General features: G+C 32.0%; 2 protein-coding genes across 2 annotated transcripts; one reads left to right on the top strand and one right to left on the bottom strand.

Moving 5' to 3' along the window:
• Nucleotides 1-280: 280 nt before the first annotated feature.
• LOC107609143 (cyclin-dependent kinase C-2) lies at nt 281-4,941 on the bottom strand. The gene is made up of 12 exons (XM_016310989.3): nt 4,570-4,941; nt 3,867-3,948; nt 3,604-3,694; nt 3,498-3,527; nt 3,206-3,315; nt 3,052-3,124; nt 2,851-2,971; nt 2,629-2,746; nt 2,330-2,469; nt 2,177-2,234; nt 1,507-1,577; nt 281-1,310 (listed from the first exon to the last, which is right to left on the bottom strand). Exons 1-12 carry the CDS (start codon nt 4,677-4,679, stop codon nt 764-766), a joined length of 1,551 nt encoding a protein of 516 aa, XP_016166475.1. The 5' UTR covers nt 4,680-4,941; the 3' UTR covers nt 281-763.
• Nucleotides 4,942-21,716: 16,775 nt separating this feature from the next.
• On the top strand, nt 21,717-22,517 carry LOC110264810 (uncharacterized). The gene has a single exon (XM_021107089.2). The coding sequence runs from the start codon at nt 21,910-21,912 to the stop codon at nt 22,228-22,230; it is 321 nt and encodes a 106-aa protein (XP_020962748.1). The 5' UTR covers nt 21,717-21,909; the 3' UTR covers nt 22,231-22,517.
• The last annotated feature ends 582 nt before the right edge of the window (nt 22,518-23,099 follow it).

Raw genomic sequence — 23,099 nt, 5'->3', positions numbered from 1 at the left:
GGTGTTTTGGGTATGAATTCAAAATATTATTATATTTTCCAATTACCTTTTTTCAACAAAATCTATGCCCATTTCCAGCACAAGGACTTAGTAATCCATCATTATTACTATTATTGACCCCTAACATTTACATTTGATTCTTCGTTTGGATGCATCATTTCTCCGGTTTCTTCACTCTTAATTGCATGCCTTCTAAGCTTAATCACAATTTTCAACCGCACTCTTTCCATTTTCATGATTTTGTAGTTCTATTTAACCTCCCCCCCAACAAAAAAAATGAAAAACAAAGAACACATTATATTGAACATACTAGTTGATTTCTTGATTTACACATTCCCTAAATAGGAAAAAAAAAAAAAACAAAATTTGTTACAAGGTTGTATCCCAGGAAGAATATTATAGTAAGTGGAATCTCTTATACATGTTGAGTTATGCTACTTATTCATACCTATAGCTTGGTGAATGAATCTATGGCATGCAATGAACAAACATCAAAAGCCATGTCTTTGTTTCTCATGGTCCCTAAAGACACAGCACCAAAAACATTATATTAGGTGCATGACATAGGCTTTCAGTCACTTAAGGTAATAAGAACATTATATCTCAATAATCTATAATCCAGAGACCAACCATGTCTTTTTTCTCAACAACTTGATCCATTGATTTGTTTGATCTTTCTATAACTCGCTTCTTAATCAAACATATCAGACCAATGTCAAATCAGAACATAATAGAGACCATTCAAAGAAAATCTTTTTTTTTTTCATTGCTGCCATCCGTATTGTTGATTGCGGTTTCCACCCATCATGTTTGAGCCACGACCAGTGCCAGACCCACCATATGGACCCCCTTGCTGGGGATAAGTTGGGGCTCCGACTCCATAGCCACTACCACCTCCTCCGCGAGGACCACCACCAGGCATGCCGCTGGAACCATAAGGTGCCCCTCGCCCTTGAGGAGGATAAGGCCCGCTGCCATAGCCACCCCCTCCTTGACCTCCCCGATTAGGGTGATTGTATCCTCCACCAGGGTTCCCGCTTGGTGGATATCTTCCTGGCCCACCAGATGGACCTCGAGGCTTCCCATAATGGTGACTAGGTCCCGCAGCAACTTGGGGTTGAGAACCATGTAAATTTTGGTTAGGTCCTGATCGCATTTGTGCATGTTGCCCCGGCTGTTGAATGGGGGGAAGACGAGTATGCTGCTGAGGATGCTGCATTTTCTGGCGCTTAGCCATTTCTTCATTTTGCCGTTGTTGCTGACGCTTTTTCTTTGTCTGAAACTCATGTGATGATTCATACTTGGGTAAACTGAGGAAAACATAACAGATGTGGAAACATTAAGTATACTGGCCAGAAAAAAAAAACACAACAAGAACAACAAAAGTCAAAAAGGGAGGGATCAATGGGACACGCATGTAATCTTATATCGATTTCAAGATCATGTACTTTCCAGGAAATGTAATATTTTCAGAAAAACAAAAGGAAAAACTAAAGTTTAAGATACCTCTTGGGGTCACATGGCAATGGATCAGTCCAGAAATACTCAGCATCAAGAGCATCCTTCGCAGTAATTCTCTATAAACAAGAAAAATTGACCAGTAAATATTAGCATGCAGATTCTTATGGGAATTAGGAACTAGTCATACAAAAGCACAACTAGCGCTGAAAGATAAATTGTCATGTTATTAACAGATATCTTTTTTAACATACAAATCCATATCTGAAAAAATATTTACGGTGCGTTTGGTATGTGTTTTCATTTTCAGTATTTTCTATTTTTTAGATTTTGTGAAAAGAAAGAGTAAAAACAGTGAAAACAATAAAATTCTGTTTTCTGTTTTCGCCTCCTATTTTCACTTTTTCCTTCACAAAATCCAGAAAACAGAAAACACTAAAAATGAAAACATAAACCAAACGCACCCTTACTTTTCAAAACTCAATTCACTTCAACATTATATCATCTATTCTTTTTTATCACTAGCTTAGCTTTGAGATTTGTAAATATGTAAGGTACATAAAAATTTAAAACAAAAATAGTAGACCGAATTAAATTTGTCAAATTAAATGATATTAAATGATGTAAGGCAACCGGAATGACACGTAAATGGAGCACATAAAGTAGCAATTCAAGTTAACTCTACAACAAATAAATCAGATCCCTGAATGTCAAATACCTGAGCTGGATCAAGTGTCAGCATCCTCTCCAACAATTCCAGAGCATGACGATCAAAACTAGAATTCACAATACGAAGAGAAGAGTTAATTAAAAAAATATAAAACAATAAAGGCGTATATACTCATCAGTGAAACTCATGTTATCTACTTACTGTCTGAAAACTTCCCTCAGACGTCTTTTCATTGGCCTTGTTGGTTTAAATTGATTATACCAAGGAGTCTTGGAAACCCCAGGCCAGTTCACCTCATCCGGTGCTCCACACAGCTCAAATATTTTATTTAGTTGTTCAGGCTGCAATAATTACAAAGGAAACATACATTACATCTAAGCTATACAAAGAAATTGTTGCCATGAAGATATACAAGATCATATATTCCCTATAACAATTTAACATTAGTGATCCAATGCACCTCTAATCCACTCATATATCATACACAGAATATCACTAACCTCATCTTTTCCAGGAAAGATAGGCTTCCCATGAAGAAGTTCAGCGAAAATGCACCCAACAGACCACATATCTACAGCTGGCCCATACTTTGTTGTCCCTAGCAGCAACTCAGGGGGTCTAAATTTACAATGACAAAATCCATATATGCACCGGTCAATCTCAAGAGTCCAACCCCCTCTTCCCCACTGAACTCTCATGAAAACACAGGTCACAACATTTACCTGTACCATAATGTAATGACACGGTTTGTAAGATTTGCATTGTGATCATTAGAAAATGACCGTGCCAGTCCGAAATCTGCAAGCTTCAGATTTCCTTCATTGTCTATAAGGAGATTTGAGCCTGCAACAGAACATAATACATCAAATGGGATTTGACATATTCAACTAGATCTAAAGACGAAACTTTGGCCACACACACACCTTTAATATCTCGATGAAGTACTTGATTTACATGACAATAATGAAGCCCCGTCAACAGCTGTCTCATGTAACACTTCAGAAGGAAAAAGTAACTCAGGAAACATGAAATAAACAATTTTAACAGTATAAAGTAACACTCGTATTAACGCAATACCTTAATTTGGGGAACTGTGAATCTCATCCCAGGACGGTCAGCAAGACCAGTCAAATCATGGTCCATGTATTCGAAGACCATATAGATGCCCCCTTTATATTTGTTACCGTCTGTAGCCCCCAAAAGGCCAAAACAAATATGAATAGCAGATGAATTAATTTAGTACATAGATAAACTAAGGATATCCAAAAGAAGTTGATAAATATATTCTTACAAACAAAACTTATGCGCAACTTTATGGTTGTAAATAAAGAAATTGGCTAATAACACGACATGAGAGTGAATAACTTGCCTGGCCTCCCTTGTTCATCTTTCTCAGGGCCTGAAAGAAGAAACAGACAATGTTAGATCTAAACAAAACAATCTTTACTCAAGTGAATAGTTCTTTAAAACAGCACCTGGAGAAGTGACAATTTCTTTTAGCTTGATCACATTTTCATGGTGTAGTTTCTTAAGAATTTTGATTTCTCGTATAGCAGTTATAGGAAACTGCCATGGCAAAATTTACAATACAAGTCAGATATAAATATATATTACAGAATTGCATGTATAAGTTTGTTAGAGAAGATACAAAGCTAGTAAGTCACAAGTGAAAGGAAGTACCAATATAGAATGTTATGCACCTATAACATAATAAACAACAAATTATATATAGAAATACCCCTTCTCTCTCATTGTCCATTCGAATTTTCTTCAGAGCAACAATTTCACCAGTTTTGATCTCTTTAGCCATGTAAACTTGACTGCAAGTATAATATATGGAAGCAAAGATCAATTACCTTATGATAATATTAGCAATGGATTTTATGGTAAGTTAACAGAGTAAATAATCTTCATCTGAAAGTAGAAATTTTACACATTTCAACTATATCGATAACGAATTTCGGAAAGGGAAAAGAAAAAGAGCCTTTCATACAAATCATGATTTAAAAACTTTAAAACTTACAAACATCAATCAAACCAATTACAATTATGCTTATACAAAATGCCTAACAACAATTAGTGAAAAATTACAACTAAGCTTTAGTACTACACATTAACATTCCAATAATGGTAACACACATGAATAATCAGCATACTAGCACACAAACACTACAAGCACTTGAAGAATTATGGCTCCGGCAGCTCAATCTCGTGAAAAATATCATCGCCCTCTCGATAGAGAAAAGTGCCACGATTCTCCAGCGAAGCATCAGCGACCCAAAACTCGAGTTCTTGGTAAAGTGGTGCAAGTAATTACCACTGAATCCACAAATTTCATACACACTCCAAAAAAAGGGAATTTTTATTCTTTTTTTGAAAAAAAAACAAAGAAAAAAGATTCTGATAGCTGAAAGGTTAAAAGGAATGAAAGTGAAACAAACCCGTATGTGCCCTCGCCAATTTGCTCTAACTTCTCGAAGCAATCGACACTTCTGGATCCCCAAGAAGGGGATTCGTTCACGTTCAGTTGCCCTGGGGCTGCAATCGACATTGTTCCCACCTGAGGAAAAAAAACCCTAATCCTTCCGAAGAACTAAAATTCCTCAATCCAATTTTTAGGGTTCTCTGTAGGGATTTTTTTTTTCTTGTTGACGTCTTCACTTGGAAAAATTTTCAGAGATAAAAAGCAAAAACAACAGAGAGCATAAAGGCGTGCTTTACTATTTCATTTCTTACTCTATTTTCTCTTTTCGGTTTTCTGTCTGAATTATAATTCTTGCGGTGTTTTTTTTTTTTTTCTCTTTTCATTCTTTTTAAACTTTGGACTCGTTAGGCCCAAATTAATTGGGTCTAATTGTAGGGATGTTCAGGCCGGGTGAAATCGAATTTGTCATAAACTAGACCCGGTTCTAAATATATACCGGATTTATTTTTTATACTCTAACCCAGTTCTAAATTCGATGAAATCTAAACATTTCGGGTTACAACTATATCGGGTCTAAACCGGGTCTTTAAAGCTTTAACAATAATTTATAAATAAACTTCACTTATTTGTAAAGAAGAAACTTGTCAACGAAAAGTTGATATTCATATTTGAACTTGAATTTGTCTATAAATTTTAATTTGATGCTTTTTTGATCTATTTTCTAATTCAACAAATGTGATTAAAAATAAAACAATAAGCTTATAATTAATATAACGTAATATTAAAATTAATTTAAAACATAAATATCTTTTTTAGTTTCCTTATGGTGCACATGGGCCAGGTGAAGCCGGGTTCAACTTGACCTGGACTTCACCCAAAATAATGATCGGATCTATTTTTGAGACCCTTATTCAACTCTAAATTCGATGAAATCACACCAAATTAACTCCTAAAAATATTCGGGGACAGGCCGATCATGTGCACCTCTAGTCTTTTTTTTTTTTTTTTGGTCAAGTGGATTGGACAGCCCCCAATCCTAGGCATTAACCCCATGTTTCACACACCCACACAACACACTCACACACACTACATGGGTACTATGGGTTCTTGCAACATCCAGCCTCAGCTGGGATTTGAACCCGGATGCAGCTTGATGAGAGGCGTAGAAATCCTCCATCTGTGCCAAGCCTCAGCTGCCACCTCTAGTCTAAATGTAATGTCAGCTCATGGTTGAGAAGAGTTTCTAAAGCCCATTTGCGAAAGATTTTTAGTCTGAATTTAGAACATCATTGTTTGAGAAATGTACGAGGGTAAGGCCCAAAATAAAAGACCAAAAAAAGGAAAAACAAAATATGTAAAATAAAAAGGTCCGCATGTGTTTTTTTTTTTTTTCTCATGAGTTTGCATATGTTTTCCATGTTTCAGATTTGCTATTTAGATAGCTCTAACTAAACTACGAAATCCCTGACAAAAGAAAAAACTAGAAAATGAACCCATGTCCAAAATTAAACCTACAAAATGAACCAATAGAAGGCAAGGGTGGAGAGAAGGAGGAGAACGTTGGAGGAGTGGATAGGAACTGGGTTATGGAAGGTAAAGTAGAAAACAAATTCATGGTCGAGGAGGCGGGCCTTATCAAGCCTCACCCTCAGCTATGAGCATCATTAGTTGGAACTGGTGAGGGGTGGCAGCCCCATGACAGTTTCAAAACTTTTATATTTGTGTAAATAGATAAAATTCGCTATTGTATTTCTCATGGAGACAAGAGGTAAGGATAGTAGTATAAGTAAAATTAAGAGAAGGCTTCATTTTGATAAATATTTTTATGTAGAACTCTGGAGTATGTTTGGAGATCTATGTTTGCTATGAAATGAAAATATTAATATTGATGTTTACTCTTACTCTAATTATTATATTAAAGCTTACATTAAAGATAGAAAAGGAAATGATTGAAAAATCATTTTCATGTACGGTAACCCAAAACCAGGCAAGAGGAGGGAGGAATGGGGGGAGCTCACAACAAGCAATCTTAACAAGAATGAACCTAAACTCTTCATGGGAGATTTCAATGTTGTTTTAGCTCTAGAGGAGAAGGAAGGCATGCATGAGCAGCCGAGAAAACAGATTGTGGATTTCAAAAAATTTTATGGATTTTAATGCTCTCATGAACATGAATCTAAAAGGAGGAAAATTCACTTGGTTTAGTAATCCTCGAAATAGGTTAATAATTAAGAAAAGAATAGATAGGGCTTTGTTAACTGGAAATGGAGGCACAAGTTTCCAAATGCAAGTTTGATAGCTATGCCAGCAGTGAGTTCAGACCATACGCTCATTGTTTTGAGGTTACAGCCTAAGTATAAGGTGGATAGGTCGTTCAAATTTGAAGCATTTTGGAACAACCATAAAAACTGTGAGGAGATTATTAAGATGAGTTGAAAAAAAGAAGAGCATAATAATAACGAATAGGATAGGTTGCTGAAGAAGATGAGAAACTGCAAGAAAAATTTAAGGAATTGGAGTAGGAACACTTTTGCTAGAGCTGATATAGAGATTAAAAAGTTGAAGGTTGAGCTACAGAAGCTTCAAGAGGCAGAATTAAATGAAGAACAGCAAGCACGGAGGTGTCAAATCAAGGAAAGGATAAGCCAGTTATAAAGGCAAGAAGAGAAATACTGGGGAATGAGATCCAAGCTAAAGTGGCTAAAGTGAGGAGACAAAAATTCCATATTCTTTTATGCGATAACGATTCAAAGGAGAAATAAAAATAAAGTGAAAAGATTAAAAGATAAGGAGGGCCAATGGGTTTCACGAGATGATAGAATCTTGAAGATAGTGGAGGAGCACTTTACAAAGTTGTTTACATCCTCAGCCAAATATGATTTCAGAGATTGTATAAATAGGATTCCAAAAAGAGTTACTCAAGAAATGAACGAACAACTCATGGAGGAAATTTCAGAAAAGGAGATTGAGGAAGCTGTTTTTAGCTTGGGCAGCCTCAAAGCCCCTGGACCAAATGGATTAAATGGACTTTTTTATCAGAGTCACTGGAACACAATAAAAAATAAAGTTTGTGCTGTGATTATAAGCTTTTTTTATGAAGGTATTATGCCAGAAGAGGTAAGTGAAATTATTGTTGTTCTTGTTCCAAAAGTGAAACAACCAAAAAATCTTAATCAATTTAGGCCTATTAGTTACTGTAATTATATATATACAAAATTATAAGGTTCATGGATAAGGTTATTTTGCCAATCCAGAGTGGGTGTAGGTTGATTCAGGATAATATTATCATAGTTCAAGAGATTTTTCATAGTATTAATAAAAAAAAGTAGGAATAGATTGGAAAGTCTAGCTATTAAGATAGATATGAATAAGGCTTATGATAGATTAGAGTAAATTTTTTTGGAGTCTACATTGACAGCTTTTGGTTTTGACCAGAGGTGGGTTTTCTTAATAATGAAGTGTGTTAGAAGTGCTACGTATAAGGTTAGAATGAATGGGAGGCTCACTAGTAAAATTATACCTGAAAGAGGGCTGAGACAGGGCGATCCTATATCCCCATATCTTTTTATAATTGTGGATGAAGTGTTCACTATTCTCATGGAGGAAGCAAGAGAAAGAAAGGAAATTTCAGGGTTCAAAATCGCACCAACAGCCCCTCCAATTACTCATCTTCTGTTTGCGGATGATTGTATTATTTTTATAGAAGCAAAAGAGGAGAAAATTTACAATCTCATTTTGATTCTTAATAAGTATACAGAGGCATCAGGTCAAATGATCAATCTAGATAAATCGGAGATTATTTTTGGTAGTCAAATACCCATACAAACCAGAGTTAACATAGAGAAAATCCTAGGAATGAAGTATTGGGATAATTCAGGAATGTATTTAGGGCTGCCAGGGATTTGGGACAGGTGAAAAATTAAAGCTCTAAATTGGATAGAGGAGAAGGTGATGAAAAAAGTCGAAGGATGGAAAGAAAAGCTCCTAAACCAAGCCTGAAGTCCTTATTAAAGCTGTTATACAAGCTATTCCTAGCTACGGTATGACAGTTATTGAATTTCTAAAAGTATTCCGTCAGAGATTAAACGCTATGATTGCAAGATTTTAGTGGGCCAATTCTGAAAAAAAAGAGGTATACACTGAAAAAGTTGGGACAAGATTTGTGCAAGTAAAAGAAATGGAGGGCTAGGCTTCAAGGATCTTCATGGCCAAAATTTAGCTTTTTTAGCAAAACAAGCTTGGAGAATCATAGAAAATTCTAATTCAATATGGGTACGTATTTTAAAGGTAGTCTATTTTTCCGATAGAGATTTTTAGAATGCGAAATGCTATATTAATGCATCTTAGGCTTGGAAAAGTATAATTAAAGGAAGAGTTTTTCTTCACAGAAATGGGAGATGGAGTGTGGATGACGGGTCAAGAATTAATGTTTGGGATGATAAGTGGGTAGTAGGCGAAGGAAAAATTCAAAGACAAGAAGGAATAGAGTTGAATTATGTTAGTGAACTTTTGAAGGAAGGGGAATGGTGGAATGTGAGGAAGATTGAAGGGGTTTTTACTGATATTTAAAAAAAAAAATTCTGAAGACTCCTACAAACATTTTGAAAAGAAAAGATAGACTTATTTGGCCATATAGAAAGGATGAAAACTACAGTGTCAGAACTGGATATCACATAGCTAAAAAGGAAAGCTAAGGAAACAAAATGGAAGAAGCTTCATCGAGTATAAATTTAGAAGAATTATAGATGGAGATATGGAATGTCCAAACTCCCCAAAAGATTAAAAGTTTTATTTGGAGAGCAGCGCATAATATAGTACCGGTTATTGAAAGGTTGTTTAAAAGGAATATAGTCAACTTCCTTATGTGTCAGATTTGTTTCGTGGAGTCTAAGACTATCAAACATACATTGTTACTATGTCCATGGAAGAGGGTAGCTTGGTTTGGTAGCCAATGCCAATATTGTCCCTATCAGGATCACATCACAAGCTTTGGAGAATGGCTTTTACAGAAAATTAGAAGAATTAAGGAGGAAGGAAAAACTGACAAAGAGGAAAGGATAGGAAAGATGATTTTTTAATATGGGAGATATGAAAAACCAGGAACCAAGCCATATTCAACACTAAAAAGATCAATCCTAAGGAGGCTATTGTCAAGGCTAGAATAGTAGAAAAATAGTACAGAGCAACTATTGATCAAGCAGTTCAGAAACAAACAGAGAATAGAAGAATTAAAGTTACTTGGAGACCCCTGCCAAGAAATTGGTTGAAACTGAACGTTGATGCAGCCTTCCAGAAAGCTTCTGGTGATGGAGCAACGCCAGTAGCTACAAGGGACAGCTTTGGAAGATTTCTTGTGGGAAACACAGATAGAATCACAACTGTCCAGTATTGCAGCAGAAGCATTAGCAACAAAAAATGCTTTAATTTTGGCAAGAAATCTATAGCCAGATATGATACTAATTGAATCTGATTATTTACCTTTGGTGCAGGCAATTAAATAAAAAAATAGCCTTCAAGAGATTGATCCGATTTTGCAAGATATCTTTGAACTATAGAAAAGTTTTAACAAATGTGGATTCACTTGGATTCGAAGAGAAGCTAACCAATTAGTACATATCATAGCAAATTTATCAATTACAAATCAGATAAATTGAGTCAAAAGTGGTGCATTGATCTACTACGCAGTGTTGTATGCATTCTTCGGAGAGAAGCACCAATATCATTATCTGGGCGGCCAAGCCTGGTGTCATCCTAGAAGAGGAATCCTTACCTCTGCGATGGAGCTTTATACCGAAGTAAAGCCAGCAGAGTGACCTGATTCAGACCTCATCAACAAATTCGCAACTTGATTTTCAGATCTTGGCTCAGTCCGAAAGTGGATAACATAGTCTTCTTATTGAGGCCATGGATTCGAGTTCACTTCTCGGCCACAACATAACTCCCGTTAGGGAGATGATGAAATTGGAATTGGGTGGGCGAGTTGTTTTAGGGTTTGGGTAGAGTTTTTGGGCTTAGCCCATGACAAAAAAAAAAAAAAACAATAGAAGCTATAGGTCAAGACCAAAAATAGGAAGTTATAAGATTATGTTTGGTTGGGAGAACATGACAAGATAAGATACTAAAAACAAGATATAAATAATAAAGATACAAAAATTAGTATTTTTATATTTTGTTTGGTGATAAATTAGAATAAATTATGAAAGTCCAATTTATTCTTTTTTTTAATTCAAAAACTTGAGAAAAATATATAATTATAAAAAATTTACAAGAATAATAGAAAAAAATGAAAAATAAATTTTGTCTCTTAGTGTCTTTGTGTCTTTTTTAAACACAAAATACACTAATTCAGCTGGATACAATATCTCTATTTATATCTAATCTATTAAATATAATTTTATATCTCTATATCCTTATCTCAGTATCTGTAAATAAACACAGCCTAAGTGACAGGTGTCTAGATTGTTTAGTAAATCAAAAATATTGTTTATCCACTAAAATTTGCTACAAATGTATTTGTGCATAATTACTTGTGTAGTTTAATTTATTTTCAATATGTATTTATATTTTAATATATATTTTATATTGGTAACTGATTTTAATATACACCTATCATAATCATAATAATAAGAACAAATATTTTCACTAAAATTTGAATATTTTTTAAATAATATATAATAATAATAATAATATTTATTTGTCTTATTATTTTATTAACTTTGCTCTCAATGTTATATTACTAATCACTCTATTAACATAAGTTGATTACAAAATTTTTTAAATTTATCACTGATATTGTGTATATATAAAATTTTATAATATTTTTTATTGAAAGGTCAATTTCAACTAATTATGTTAATGGTGCTTTTATATATACATGGAGAGAATTATAAAAGCTTATTTGAAAAAGACAACAAAATTAATGTATAACTTATTTGTTTGTAGTAGTAGGATTTGGTTGTTTAAATAGAATTTCTCCATATTTTTGTTTATCCTGAAAATATTGTAAGTTTTTTTTTACTTTGGTTGAAGTTCAAACATTCACAAAAATATTTATTGGTTTAGATTTAATTTCTATGATTATTTTGTTTGACTTTAGTCTTTGCACGCATCAAAGTAATGTTAGTCAAGTGATATTCACATTTTTGTCTTAATTCAAATAATTTAGTTATTAAAATAGCATTTATTCATATCCTGACCCAAATGATAAGTTAGATCTAAATTAAACTAAAGGGTCGATCTACTGTAAAGATGCATATTTGTATAGATTTACATATTCTTATTTTTATTGAATCTGCTGTGGACACGTGTTGTCTATGTATGGCTGAAAGCAGATTTGTCTCAAGTAGCTGGGGAGACTCATTCAAGGGCTTGGTGAGCCGGCTTTATAGCGCCATTCAGAACGGGATTTTCGTTGTAGAGTGTCCCGTTAGTGGTGTTGTTGGACCTTCAGGTTTGTTCGCAAAACAAGTTGGGGTAACCAAGGGAGTTGTTGGTGTGGGTGGATCAGTCTTTCCCTGTCACTCGGAAAAACCCTAGAAGCGTTCACCAAGATAGCCGCCGCGGGTCTGGTGACTGTTGCTATCTCCGGCGGTTGGCTTCCTCGTCTGTCACGGCTGCGCCCTCCCGGTGAAAGACCTCTCCACCGACGCCATTCTCCAGAGCATGCGTGGTACCCAAGGATCGATGGAAACAAAGGATCGGTGGTGATCACAGCCGCCATGCCTCTGAGGTGTGGTTGTCCTGTAGTGGGTGTTATTGCTCGTCATCCACGGTGCCTGTCAGTCGAAGGTTGGAGCTGGTTTGCCCAGTGAAGGATCAGCTTTGAGCTCGGGTCTCGAAATACTATCAGGTTAGGTTGAATTTGAGTATTGCGTCTGAAAGTTGTTTTGTGAAATTGTATGTTCTGGTATTGGCATGGAGGTGAAAATCTGAATTGTGATGTTGTGGTTAAAGGATTAGGGTAGTTGGTAAAAGAGTAAGCTAAATTAGATCATTGTTAGCATTCGACGAAGTCTGGTATGAACAAATTGGTAGATTCTTTAGAAATAGTATATAGTGAGAAATTAGTAAGTTCAATGTATTGTGGGTTTGGGAAATTGTTAATGCAACAGGTACTGCTAGCAATCTAGGCAACATAATCTATACATGGCTGTTGAGAGGTCAGTTCCTGTTACCGCCCCATAGGTAGTTGTCGTGGTTTAGTAATAAGTTTGATGTCTCGGACTTTTGCTAGGGTGATTTTGTGAAAGTAAGGAGTTGTATCAACCTACTAAGGAAGGACACCTTTATAGACACTAGAGACATCGACATGGTAATTTCAATGTTTTGTTTCATAGCGAGAAACCATGGACTATAAGACGAAAAGATGGTTGTAACCGATTTCTTATTAGATCGTGATTTTTTTTATATTATATGACCGGTTGCTTTTTTTGTTTTTTTAATTCGCGGCGATAAAATTTGGATAGGGTTTTTATCCTTTTGGCTACAATTCTGCCGGGAACGCAGATAAAGTTACGGTGCCGGGTAGGTTATTAATTTTTTCGAAATTTAACTTATTTAATATGCACTAAAGTTGGTGAGGTATGTTTAGACCCATTGGTTTTGCCTTATTTGTGGAGTAAGATATAGTCCGTTTATGATAGCATTGGTCAATGTTTTGACTGTACTAACGGCGTGGTTGTGAGCATGATTTGTCTATTTTGTATGTGACCAGGCTAGAAGGTTACCAAGTTGTTTCCAATGGATTTCAGTCATTCGTTTAACAGTGAGGGCGAAGACTCGGTTGGGAGTGCCTCCGATGATAGTTGTGGACATTATTGTCCTAGTGGTGATACATACGACGACGAGGAGAACCTCGAATGCAGTGCGGGTGGCGCTAGCGGGGAAAATAGTGAAGGTGGTGCCGATGATGGTGATGGGTCGGGTGATGCAGATGATGTGGCAGAGGGTTGTCTCCGCCGGCCAGTCGCTGCGAAGGACTTCTTGGGAAAAGAGTTTGCAACTAAGGAGGATGCTTACGCTGCCTACAAGGAATTCGCTAAATTAAGGGGTTTCGGAGTTCGGAAGGGAGATGTAGCTCGTGTGAATGGGGTGTTGATTAGGAGAGACTTTTTCTGTCATCGACAAGGTACAAGACATCCAAAGCACTACGACCGTCATGAGCGAGTAAGGGAGGAGAGGTTGGAGAGTCGCACGGACTGCAAGGCAAAGTTGAAGATTTACTATGATATGCAGCATAGTGTGTGGAGGGTCAGCACCATCGTAGACGAACACAACCACGAGCTTGCCCCAGCAGTGTTCGCACGTCTCCTTCCTAGTAATCGGAAGATGAGTGAGGGTGACAAGGCACAGGTGGATAGTTGGAAGCAATTTGGGATCGCAACGTCGAAAACAATGGCTTACATGGCGGGGCAAGTTGGTGGGTATGGCATGCTCCGATTTACCAAACGGGATGTGTATAATTATGTTCACGGGCAAAGGGTTGCACGAATAATCGACGGTGACGCCGTGGCGACTATCAGTTATTTGGAGGGAAAGGCAAATGCTGACATGAGGAGCGTGGCGAGATACACACGAACCCCGGACAATCGTTTGGGCAGCCTATTTTGGACTGACGGTGAGATGATGACGGATTATCAGCTTTTTGGTGACGTCTTGGCCTTTGATTCGACGTACCGATCTAAAAAGTACAAGAAGCCACTGGTGGTTTTCTCTGGATCAAATCACCACAAACAAACAACTATATTTGGGTTCGCATTGTTGGAGGATGAGGAGGTCCGCACTTATAGGTGGTTATTGCTAAACCTGCTAGATGTAATGGCGCACTTATCTCCATTGGATTATTTTTTATTCTATTGTATTTTTCTTTTAAATTTGGTAACTTTATCATAAGACCATGGGGTTGCAATTTCACTCTACGGACATTTACCCTTTTGGGCCATCTCCCTCCGGCGTTTATTTCACTCCATCGATTTTTTTTTCGACCCCATTTATTTTCAGTCCAAAAATTCATTTCTCAGTCCACAGGAAGCAAAGATTGACAAGCAAGAGTATGAATGAGCCCATTTCTCGGGATTTCAACGTCCAGCCCAAAGACCCATCACGTTTCCACGGCCTTTATGGTGGCGCTGTTACAGTTGCTGCAAGCCAGCCATCGCGCTTGAAGAGCCCCCTATTCGCCAGCCCTCTCAGCCCGCATCCCCATGCCTCCACACCATGACCACGTGTCGATTAGGAACTCAAGCAGAAGGAATAATGGAATCTCTGTACGCTCTCTGTATGCTCATCGATCTGTACACTATAAATTTCCTAAACTAAAAGGTCTAATTTATAAAATTGGTTTTCACTGTCTATCCGACCTCTTCAAAGAGGTCGGAGTCAACGTAAGCAGAAACCTAACATTTATCTAAGTAACTGTCTTCGTAAATCTCTCTCTTATTTCTAAAAGGGAGATATCAACAACCCTAAGATAAAGGGACGACTATCCACCATCAGAAGTGGAATTATTTCAACAGTAATTATTGGCTCATCTCCTATAAATATGCTGAGACACTAAGATATATCTAAATTCTAATATATTCAAACTTACTTAATTCTTTGTTGACTTAAACATCAGAATATCTTTGTAGGTACCACCCCCTATTTCTCAAAACATACAACTCGAACAGAGCGTCAAAAACCACCTTTCTTAAACATTTGGACTTCCTATCCAAAGCCTAATCCACCGATTTCAGATAATAACCCCCAGAACAGTACTATTCTCCAAAACCATATATAATTTGATTACAATATATCCTAGCTTAGTGTTTCATAAATACCTGAAATTTGTCGGAATAATAGGTGGAATTTAGTATTTAAGGAAAGGGAGGGCGGCGGTTATGGTGAATTTAATAATAAATAAAAATAAATACTTAAAAAAAATAAAATAAAATAAAATAGAAACTTTTCCCCCAAACTTGGCCTGCCTGTGAAAGTTGACTTTTGACTTTGAAACCCTATCTTCATTTGTTTTAAGGTGGTTATGGCACTAATGTCAATTATGAATGGAGCAATGCAATGCTATCATCATTATTTTCTTTTTATTTAAAGTAAAGTAAAGCCTTAATGAAAAGTAGATTTAAACTGAACCATCAAACCAGTGTGCTCATCACATTACCGCGTGCAACTGTATCAAGATAATATTCATTAATAATTAATTACTATTAATACTTAATAGATTATTATTCTTCCCCACCTTAATTAAACAAATTTCGTTCTTTGCTACACAACTTTATTATCTCTTTAGTTAATGGAACAATGGTTTTATCTAAATTATATTAATCATATTATATATACACAAAAAACCAACCATTAATTAATTATTGTGTATAAAAGGACATATTTATTTAATATTTTATAAGAAATTTTATTATATTATTATTAACAAGTTTGAGTATTATACTATGACATATTTGATTATTTTAATTATTGTTTAAAAAATGTGTGAATTAATATATATACAAATATATAGTAATTAATTTAGTAGTTAATTTTTAATATATATAAAATATTTTTTTATTATCTTATCATATTTGTATCAATATTCATTTGATACATTATTGAAAATTTTTATTAGGTTCAGTTTGATAGTTTTGTCATATTTTTAATATATATATATATGTCAAAGAATTTTGAAATTAAAAATAAGGTAATAAAATATTATTTTAGTCCTCAACATACGCTGAATTTTAATTTAGTCTCTAATATTTTAAACATCTTATTTTAATCTCAAAAAATTTTTAAGCAGATTTAATATTGTTCCACCATTAAATTTGACACAAATAATTTGCATATTAAAGAGCCAATAGCATTTGATTTCAGTATATAAGTAAAATCGATGAACTAACTATCACTAATATAAAAGTTTTTCCTTTAATTTTGAAGTGTTGATGATTGATTGTTAGGATTTGCAGTTTTATACAACAAGAAAATTGAGAAAAAAAAAGTTTTACAAGAAGGTTTTTGTTATATTTTTTTAAAATATGACTTAACTAGTAACGTTATTATTATCGTCTTTCATTAACTATTAATGTCAAATTTAATGGTAGAACCACATTGAACTAATTTAAAACTTTTTGGAATTGAAATAGGACGTTTGAAGTTATTGTAAGAATTTTATTAATATACAATCTATAAAATATTTGTCTAAATAAATATTTATTCAATATAAAATTATAACCTAATTTTAATAAAATAATTAATTAATATATAATATTTTCAAACACCAACAATAAATATACTTTTGAATTCAAATAGAATAAACTACTAAAATAATACCCAAAATTTATGCTGTTGACAAGAATAATTCTTAAAAATATGTACGATAAATTAGTCTTAAAATGATTTGAAAATGCTATAAAACTAACTAATAAACATTATATTTTTATAAGTAACGAAAAATTTTTCTATTTAGTAAATAATTTATTCATCTCATCCGAATTTTTGTAGTGATATTTGAATAAATATTTAGAAGGTACACAAAAAATTAAAACACAATTTGATTTTAAAATTTTTCTTTTTAATTTTTTTTTAAATATTGATCATTCACAATAATTTTTTTTAAAAAAATTCATTTGACATAAAATTATTAAATTAAAAAAAAACTTCTATTTTAATAATATCCACAAAAAATTAGATAAAAATCTAATCTCTAAAATACTTTTTTAAAATATATATTTAATATTTAATTTTTTTTATCATATTTTTAAATTTTTTAAAATTTTATTTATTATTTATGTATTGTAAAGTTATTTTGATCAGCCATGAAAATCTTTTGGTACCATTTTAATAATTTAGTCTATTCAAATAATACAATTTTTAACGCGTGCTGAGGTAGTTGGTAGGTAAAAAGGAGGTAAGTATATAGAAAGTTCTTCGTCCACAGAATATGTCTGCATACATTTTTGAATTTGGATCCAGCCATTCAGCACTTTTTGGTCAACACCTTTTCTTCTAAGTAGTTTATGACTATGTTCAATCTTAACATAAAACATGACGGTTTTTTTTTATCAATCGATACATTTTATGTTTAAAGAAACTATTATATGAAAAGAATTTAATTTTCATGATTAAATTTTATATAAATATCTAATTGTATATTGTTACATTATTAAAATAATTAATTGTTAAATTTATTATATAAAAAAATCTAAATATATAAATTTAATTAAATAACAGTGTTTATTAGAACTATTTATACCGTCGCTATATCAAAATTAAAATACTTATTAACTTGATAGATCACAATTTATTTTATAAAAATAACACGTAAATTTTTTTTTCTTCCTTAATTTATATATACTTCAATGCAAATTAAATAAGTGAAACTTTTTGCGGATAATTAAAAAAAAAAAAAGTCCAAATTAAAGAGGGACTATATATGTATATAAAATGGTAAACCCCCACAGGAAATTTAAACTTCATTATTGGCCATTTTACAATGTTTAAAATTTATATAGTCACGAGAATAATAGTGGATTGCAATAAAGTGCTTTATGTATGTGATGAGGTAGTGGGCTTTTTTTTTTTTTTTTTTGAAGATTTATATTATACTATTATTATAATTTAACCACGTTTTATATATAGTTAATCGAATTCACCTTATTTATATGATTATTACTTTATATGATTTTATCTTATGACTTTACAGGATCTCTCAAAAATCTCACACTCAATCATATTATGGTTTCAAGTTCATAAGATTATAATGACTACATGAAAAAGAAATCAGCATATTAATATTGTATTTTGATATAAATGCCTCATAATAAAAGAGATAAACATATTATTTTAATTTTAATGTATTGATAATATATGTAATTTCATATAATTATCCAATTAAATTTATGTATTCAGATGATTTTTTAAGTAGTGAATTTAAAAATTAATTATCTATGATAATATAGCAATGTATAATTAAATCATTCTGTAAAATCCTTTTATACTGTTTATGTATGAAATACATAGATTATATATATACAAATTAAGGGTTAAGTACTAATTTAATTCTTATGATTTTTGCTAAAAATTAAAGTCGTCTCTAGTTTTTTGTTTAAAATTGTTTTTAATATTAATTTTAGTTTTAAAATTATCTTTAATTCTAAATTTTTTTTAAAGACAAAATTCTCCATTCGTTTCTTTTTCTTTTTCTCATTCTCGCAAAATCTATCTTTTATCTATATTTAATCACTCACAATGTAACAAAAAAAAAAAAAAAAAACACTTATTAAGATGGTAGCTTAAAGCCTCATCATAAATTTTTTGCTATTAAACTTGTGTTGATGCCAGACTTTCAAACAATCATCTTAATAAGTGTTTTCTTTTATTATGTTATGATTTATGAATAATGAATAATGAATGAAAAATTTTGCAGGAATAAAAAAAAAACCTAAACGAAAGACAATTTTGTCTTTAAAAAAAGATTTGGAACTAAAAGATGATTTTAAAATTAAAATTAATATTAAGAACAATTTTTAACAAAAAAAAAATAATAAAATATCATGGACAATTTTAATTTTCAATAAAAAATTTTAAAGATTATAATAGTACTTAACCCTGTATAAAACTTTTGTTTTTTTTTTTTTCCTATTTTATCACCTCCATCCAAAACAAGCCTGCCTTAATGATTGGTTTTAGTTTGGTAATTAGTAATTGGTATGACGAAAGTATATATGTTGAAGGAATTTTAAGGTCTTTGGCGTGAAGACTATGATGCCATTCAAAGCCAATAATGGAAAGTCCCATAAAAACAAAACTAAAGACCTCTATCTTATATGTGTTATTATGCATAAATGGAATAATGTTATATTAGTGCTATGTCACCCTAATTGGGATGACCCTATTAATCAATTAAGCATAGTCAATCATGTATATATTATTTATGATTTAAATGTATAGTGTGGAATCGTGATCAGCATGTTAATTGGATGTATCATCATATGAACTATAATTTTCAAAATCCAACTATAGTCAAGTAGGGACATATATATATATACTAATTAACTTAATAGTGATAAAGAAAAAAAAAAAAAGGGTTTTGTGGTTTACTTAAGGATACTCTATAGTATATATAGTCGCATCTTGAACTCACAAATATGAACCTTTTAAATTGTGGTCTTAATTGAGTTACATGACTCACATAGCATTAATTAAGTTTCTTAATGTTTCATATAAAATTATTTGTAATATTAATTATGTAGGAGAGTATCAAAATTAGAATGATGTCATTAAACTACTCCTTCTAAAAGTTTAAATTATAGAAGAAGGTATATGGATGACTATAATTTTAACGAGTTTAATTTTGATCCGTTAAGAGTGTAAAATATTTTACATAGTCATGCAATTACATCCGTTTTTTTGGATAATCATTCACGCGGTCAATAAAAATAGTAGTTGTTTTTTATGATGCGGCGTTACGTGATTTGATGCATGTTATTTTACATTGACAGTGTATCAAAATTAAATTATAATTTTAATACATTCTCTCATGCAATTTTTTTTTTTGGATTTGTATGACTTTTTTGTATATATATTTTTCATTTTTTTATTGATCTTATGCTAATTTTTTTGGTCAACAATAATTACATTTTTTATCTTTTAGTTATAAAAGTTTCGATATCATATGATAAAATTATTTCTCAGAAAAAAATTTAAGTTATAGGAAGACGTATATGAATGATTAATTTTAACAAATTTAAATGAAATATACTAAAAAAAAATGATATATTATAGTGTCATTTACTTAAAAACAATCATCATATCAAATATATTTTATCATTGACTTTAACCTATATAAATATGAGAAGACTTTTTCTTCTTTGTTAGAAGAAATATATTTATCAATAATGTATGTATTATTAATTTTCATCTATCTATCTACATATTTAATTAGGTTTTCCACAAATTAAAGTTGATAAATAAAATAAAATAAAATAAAATAAAGTATTTGAGGGTTATGTTCCTTAGTGGAGCAATAGTACACACATTTGACATACCCACCACCACATGGGTCTCCATCACAATTTTGGTACCTCTATTGACTCTACCATTTGTGGGGATCACACCAAAGAAAAAGTAGAAAAACTACTTTGCATTATTTTGATTATTAATTAATTGATCTTTCTAGTAAAACAACTAAAAACCAATATATATAGATAGATAATATTTGTGATCATCATCTACGGTTATGATTGTATGATGAAGTTTTTAATCAAATGATTGATTATGATACCCAATTCCGATAAGATCTGAAGCAACAACTTAACTTTATTTTTTAGTGATCAAAGGCAATTCAAGTGATGAGGGGACCCTTAATAATCAAGTTGCATACCTGAATGATCAATTCTATCTCTAGTGTTAAAAAGCTATACCTTCAAATTCCTTCTTTTTATGCCTTGTTAAAACAAAGTTTTATATATATATATATATATATGAAGAAATTGGTGTACAAGAATAACTTGGGAAAAGCAAGCAAATCCCCTCAAATCCAAAACAATGTTGAAAAATAAAAGAGAAATGTTCTTGTGTTCACCTTTTTGTTTTCTTTAATTTTTACATATAAGTTGTATTTGATCAACACTACTATAATTTAAATAAAAAAAATAAAGCAGAAAATGTTGGAATTTTTATTTAAAAAAAAATGATCTTGTGCATAAAAGTTAAAATAAATTTTATCTCAAAACAAATATTTTATCTATTTAATTATTTATTCATTTCTATGTTTAAATAGATTTATATATATTTTTTAAATACTTCTATGTTTATATTCTCTAAAGTAATTATCAAATAGAGTCATATATATATAACATATCCTCATTTTAATTTACTTCTTCATCCATTATAAGATAGGTTTCAAGATCCTATTAATCTAACACTCCATCTTAATTAATTAATTAATTAATTAATTATAATAATAATAATAAAAGTGAATGAATCAATTTATTTAATTAATTAATGTACAAAAATATGAGAACATGTGTGGCATTTTAACATAAAAAGGTCAACTTTTTTGTACAATTAGGCAGCTTTGTCGGCAAGTTGGGCTTAATAGGCCCCACATTTTGATTAATGGGAAAAGAAGAAATGTTTGCAATTGATCCTAGTTGCCACTTTAAAACTCAAAGGCACCAACAAGCTTTTTTTTGTGTGAGATAAACACAAGCACTAGTAAGTAGTACAACATTATTCTATATCCTTTGAACCCTTTGAACTTCTCTTTTAAGAGTTCAAAATCCTACTAAATACTAAACAAGAGCTCTACACCATATAGTACAACATTTATTGTACACATATTCGTAGAATTTAGGGTTTAGGATATAAGATGTGGCGCGTTTTGGCCGCTGTGGCGAGAAATCTCCAGAGTACGAAAAAGAGTTCGAAAGTGGCCGATGAGAGCATGTTTGAGGGCGCGAATGGAGTTGAGATTCATGTTTTTGGACATGAAAATGGAAGAAGAGGGCATGGTGGATTCTCAATTATACATAGCATACTTCAAGCACCAATTTCAATACTATCATGTGTTTCTCATCCTAGGGTTAATGGTTCTGATGGGATTTGGGTTACTACTGGTGAATTCTCTCAGATTTCTGAGATGAATCATCTCATGGTAAGTGATAGCATGAGATATGCAATTTTGATGTAGGGGAAAAAAAAGAAAGAAAAAAAAAAAGATGTGAATATAGTAGCTTAATTAATAATTGTTGTGTTCTTATCTTCCTCTCTTTTGTCCCTACTTTTTTTTTCTTATTTTCTTTTTCTTGTTTTTGTTATAATTAGGAAGATATATGAAATACTTAATTAAGGTGATTGAATATTTGAATATATGTTATTATAGAAAAATTATTGCTTGTTTTTCTTGCTATTAGATGTAGAAGTATACACCATTGTTCATTAATAAAAAGGTATATATATGTTTGGAAATTAAATGAAGTTCTCTCTTCTTCCATTTCTTAATTTATATTTATCTTTCTTAATATTAATGCACATATTTGTTTTTCTCAAATTATAAATAGCTATGGCTTCCTTATTTACATTTACTAAATGGTGAAAAGTGAATATATATATATATATATATATATATTATTGTAATAATAAAGTTAAGGTAGTTATGTTATATGGAAAGGGTCTTTTTATTTTTGTTTGTTTGTGGTGTCTGAAATATTTGTCAAGTTGGGGCTTCAAAGAATGCCATAAATTAATGGAAATGAATATGAAAAAGCGAAGTAATAATCCAAATGAACAAATTGAATATATAAAATAGGAGATATGGGTTGGTAGAATTTTCAACTTGTTTTCACTTTAGCCAAATAAATTAGGTTAATTAAGTGGGATCAAGATAATATTCTAAATCTAGCTTTGATCATATATAATTTTAACTTTTTAATTATGTTAAAATATACAATGGCGTAGCATCATCATGTATGTTTTGATGCAAAACAATATTTATTTAATTTGTCATAGAATTCTCCTTTGATTTTTATTTTAATATAGTCCTCCAAAAAAAGTAAAGTA

This window comes from Arachis ipaensis, chromosome B7, assembly GCF_059453495.1.
Source record: "Arachis ipaensis isolate K30076 ecotype BB chromosome B7, ASM5945349v1, whole genome shotgun sequence".
Lineage (NCBI taxonomy): Eukaryota > Viridiplantae > Streptophyta > Magnoliopsida > Fabales > Fabaceae > Arachis > Arachis ipaensis.
The sequence above is the reverse complement of the archived record's forward strand: the minus strand, read 5'-3'. Positions and strand labels throughout refer to the sequence as shown.

What these genes read in the sequence shown, in the direction of transcription:
- LOC107609143 (XM_016310989.3), bottom strand. Translation starts at nt 4,679, where the DNA reads ATGTCGATTGCAGCCCCAGGGCAACTGAACGTGAACGAATCCCCTTCT. An exon ending in ACTTCATCGAGATATTAAAG is followed by an intron (nt 2,972 to 3,051) that starts GTGTGTGTGTGG and finishes GTTCTGTTGCAG; the next exon opens with GCTCAAATCTCCTTATAGAC. An exon ending in TTGCCATGTGACCCCAAGAG is followed by an intron (nt 1,311 to 1,506) that starts GTATCTTAAACT and finishes TGTTTTCCTCAG; the next exon opens with TTTACCCAAGTATGAATCAT.
- LOC110264810 (XM_021107089.2), top strand. Translation starts at nt 21,910, where the DNA reads ATGTGGCGCGTTTTGGCCGCTGTGGCGAGAAATCTCCAGAGTACGAAA.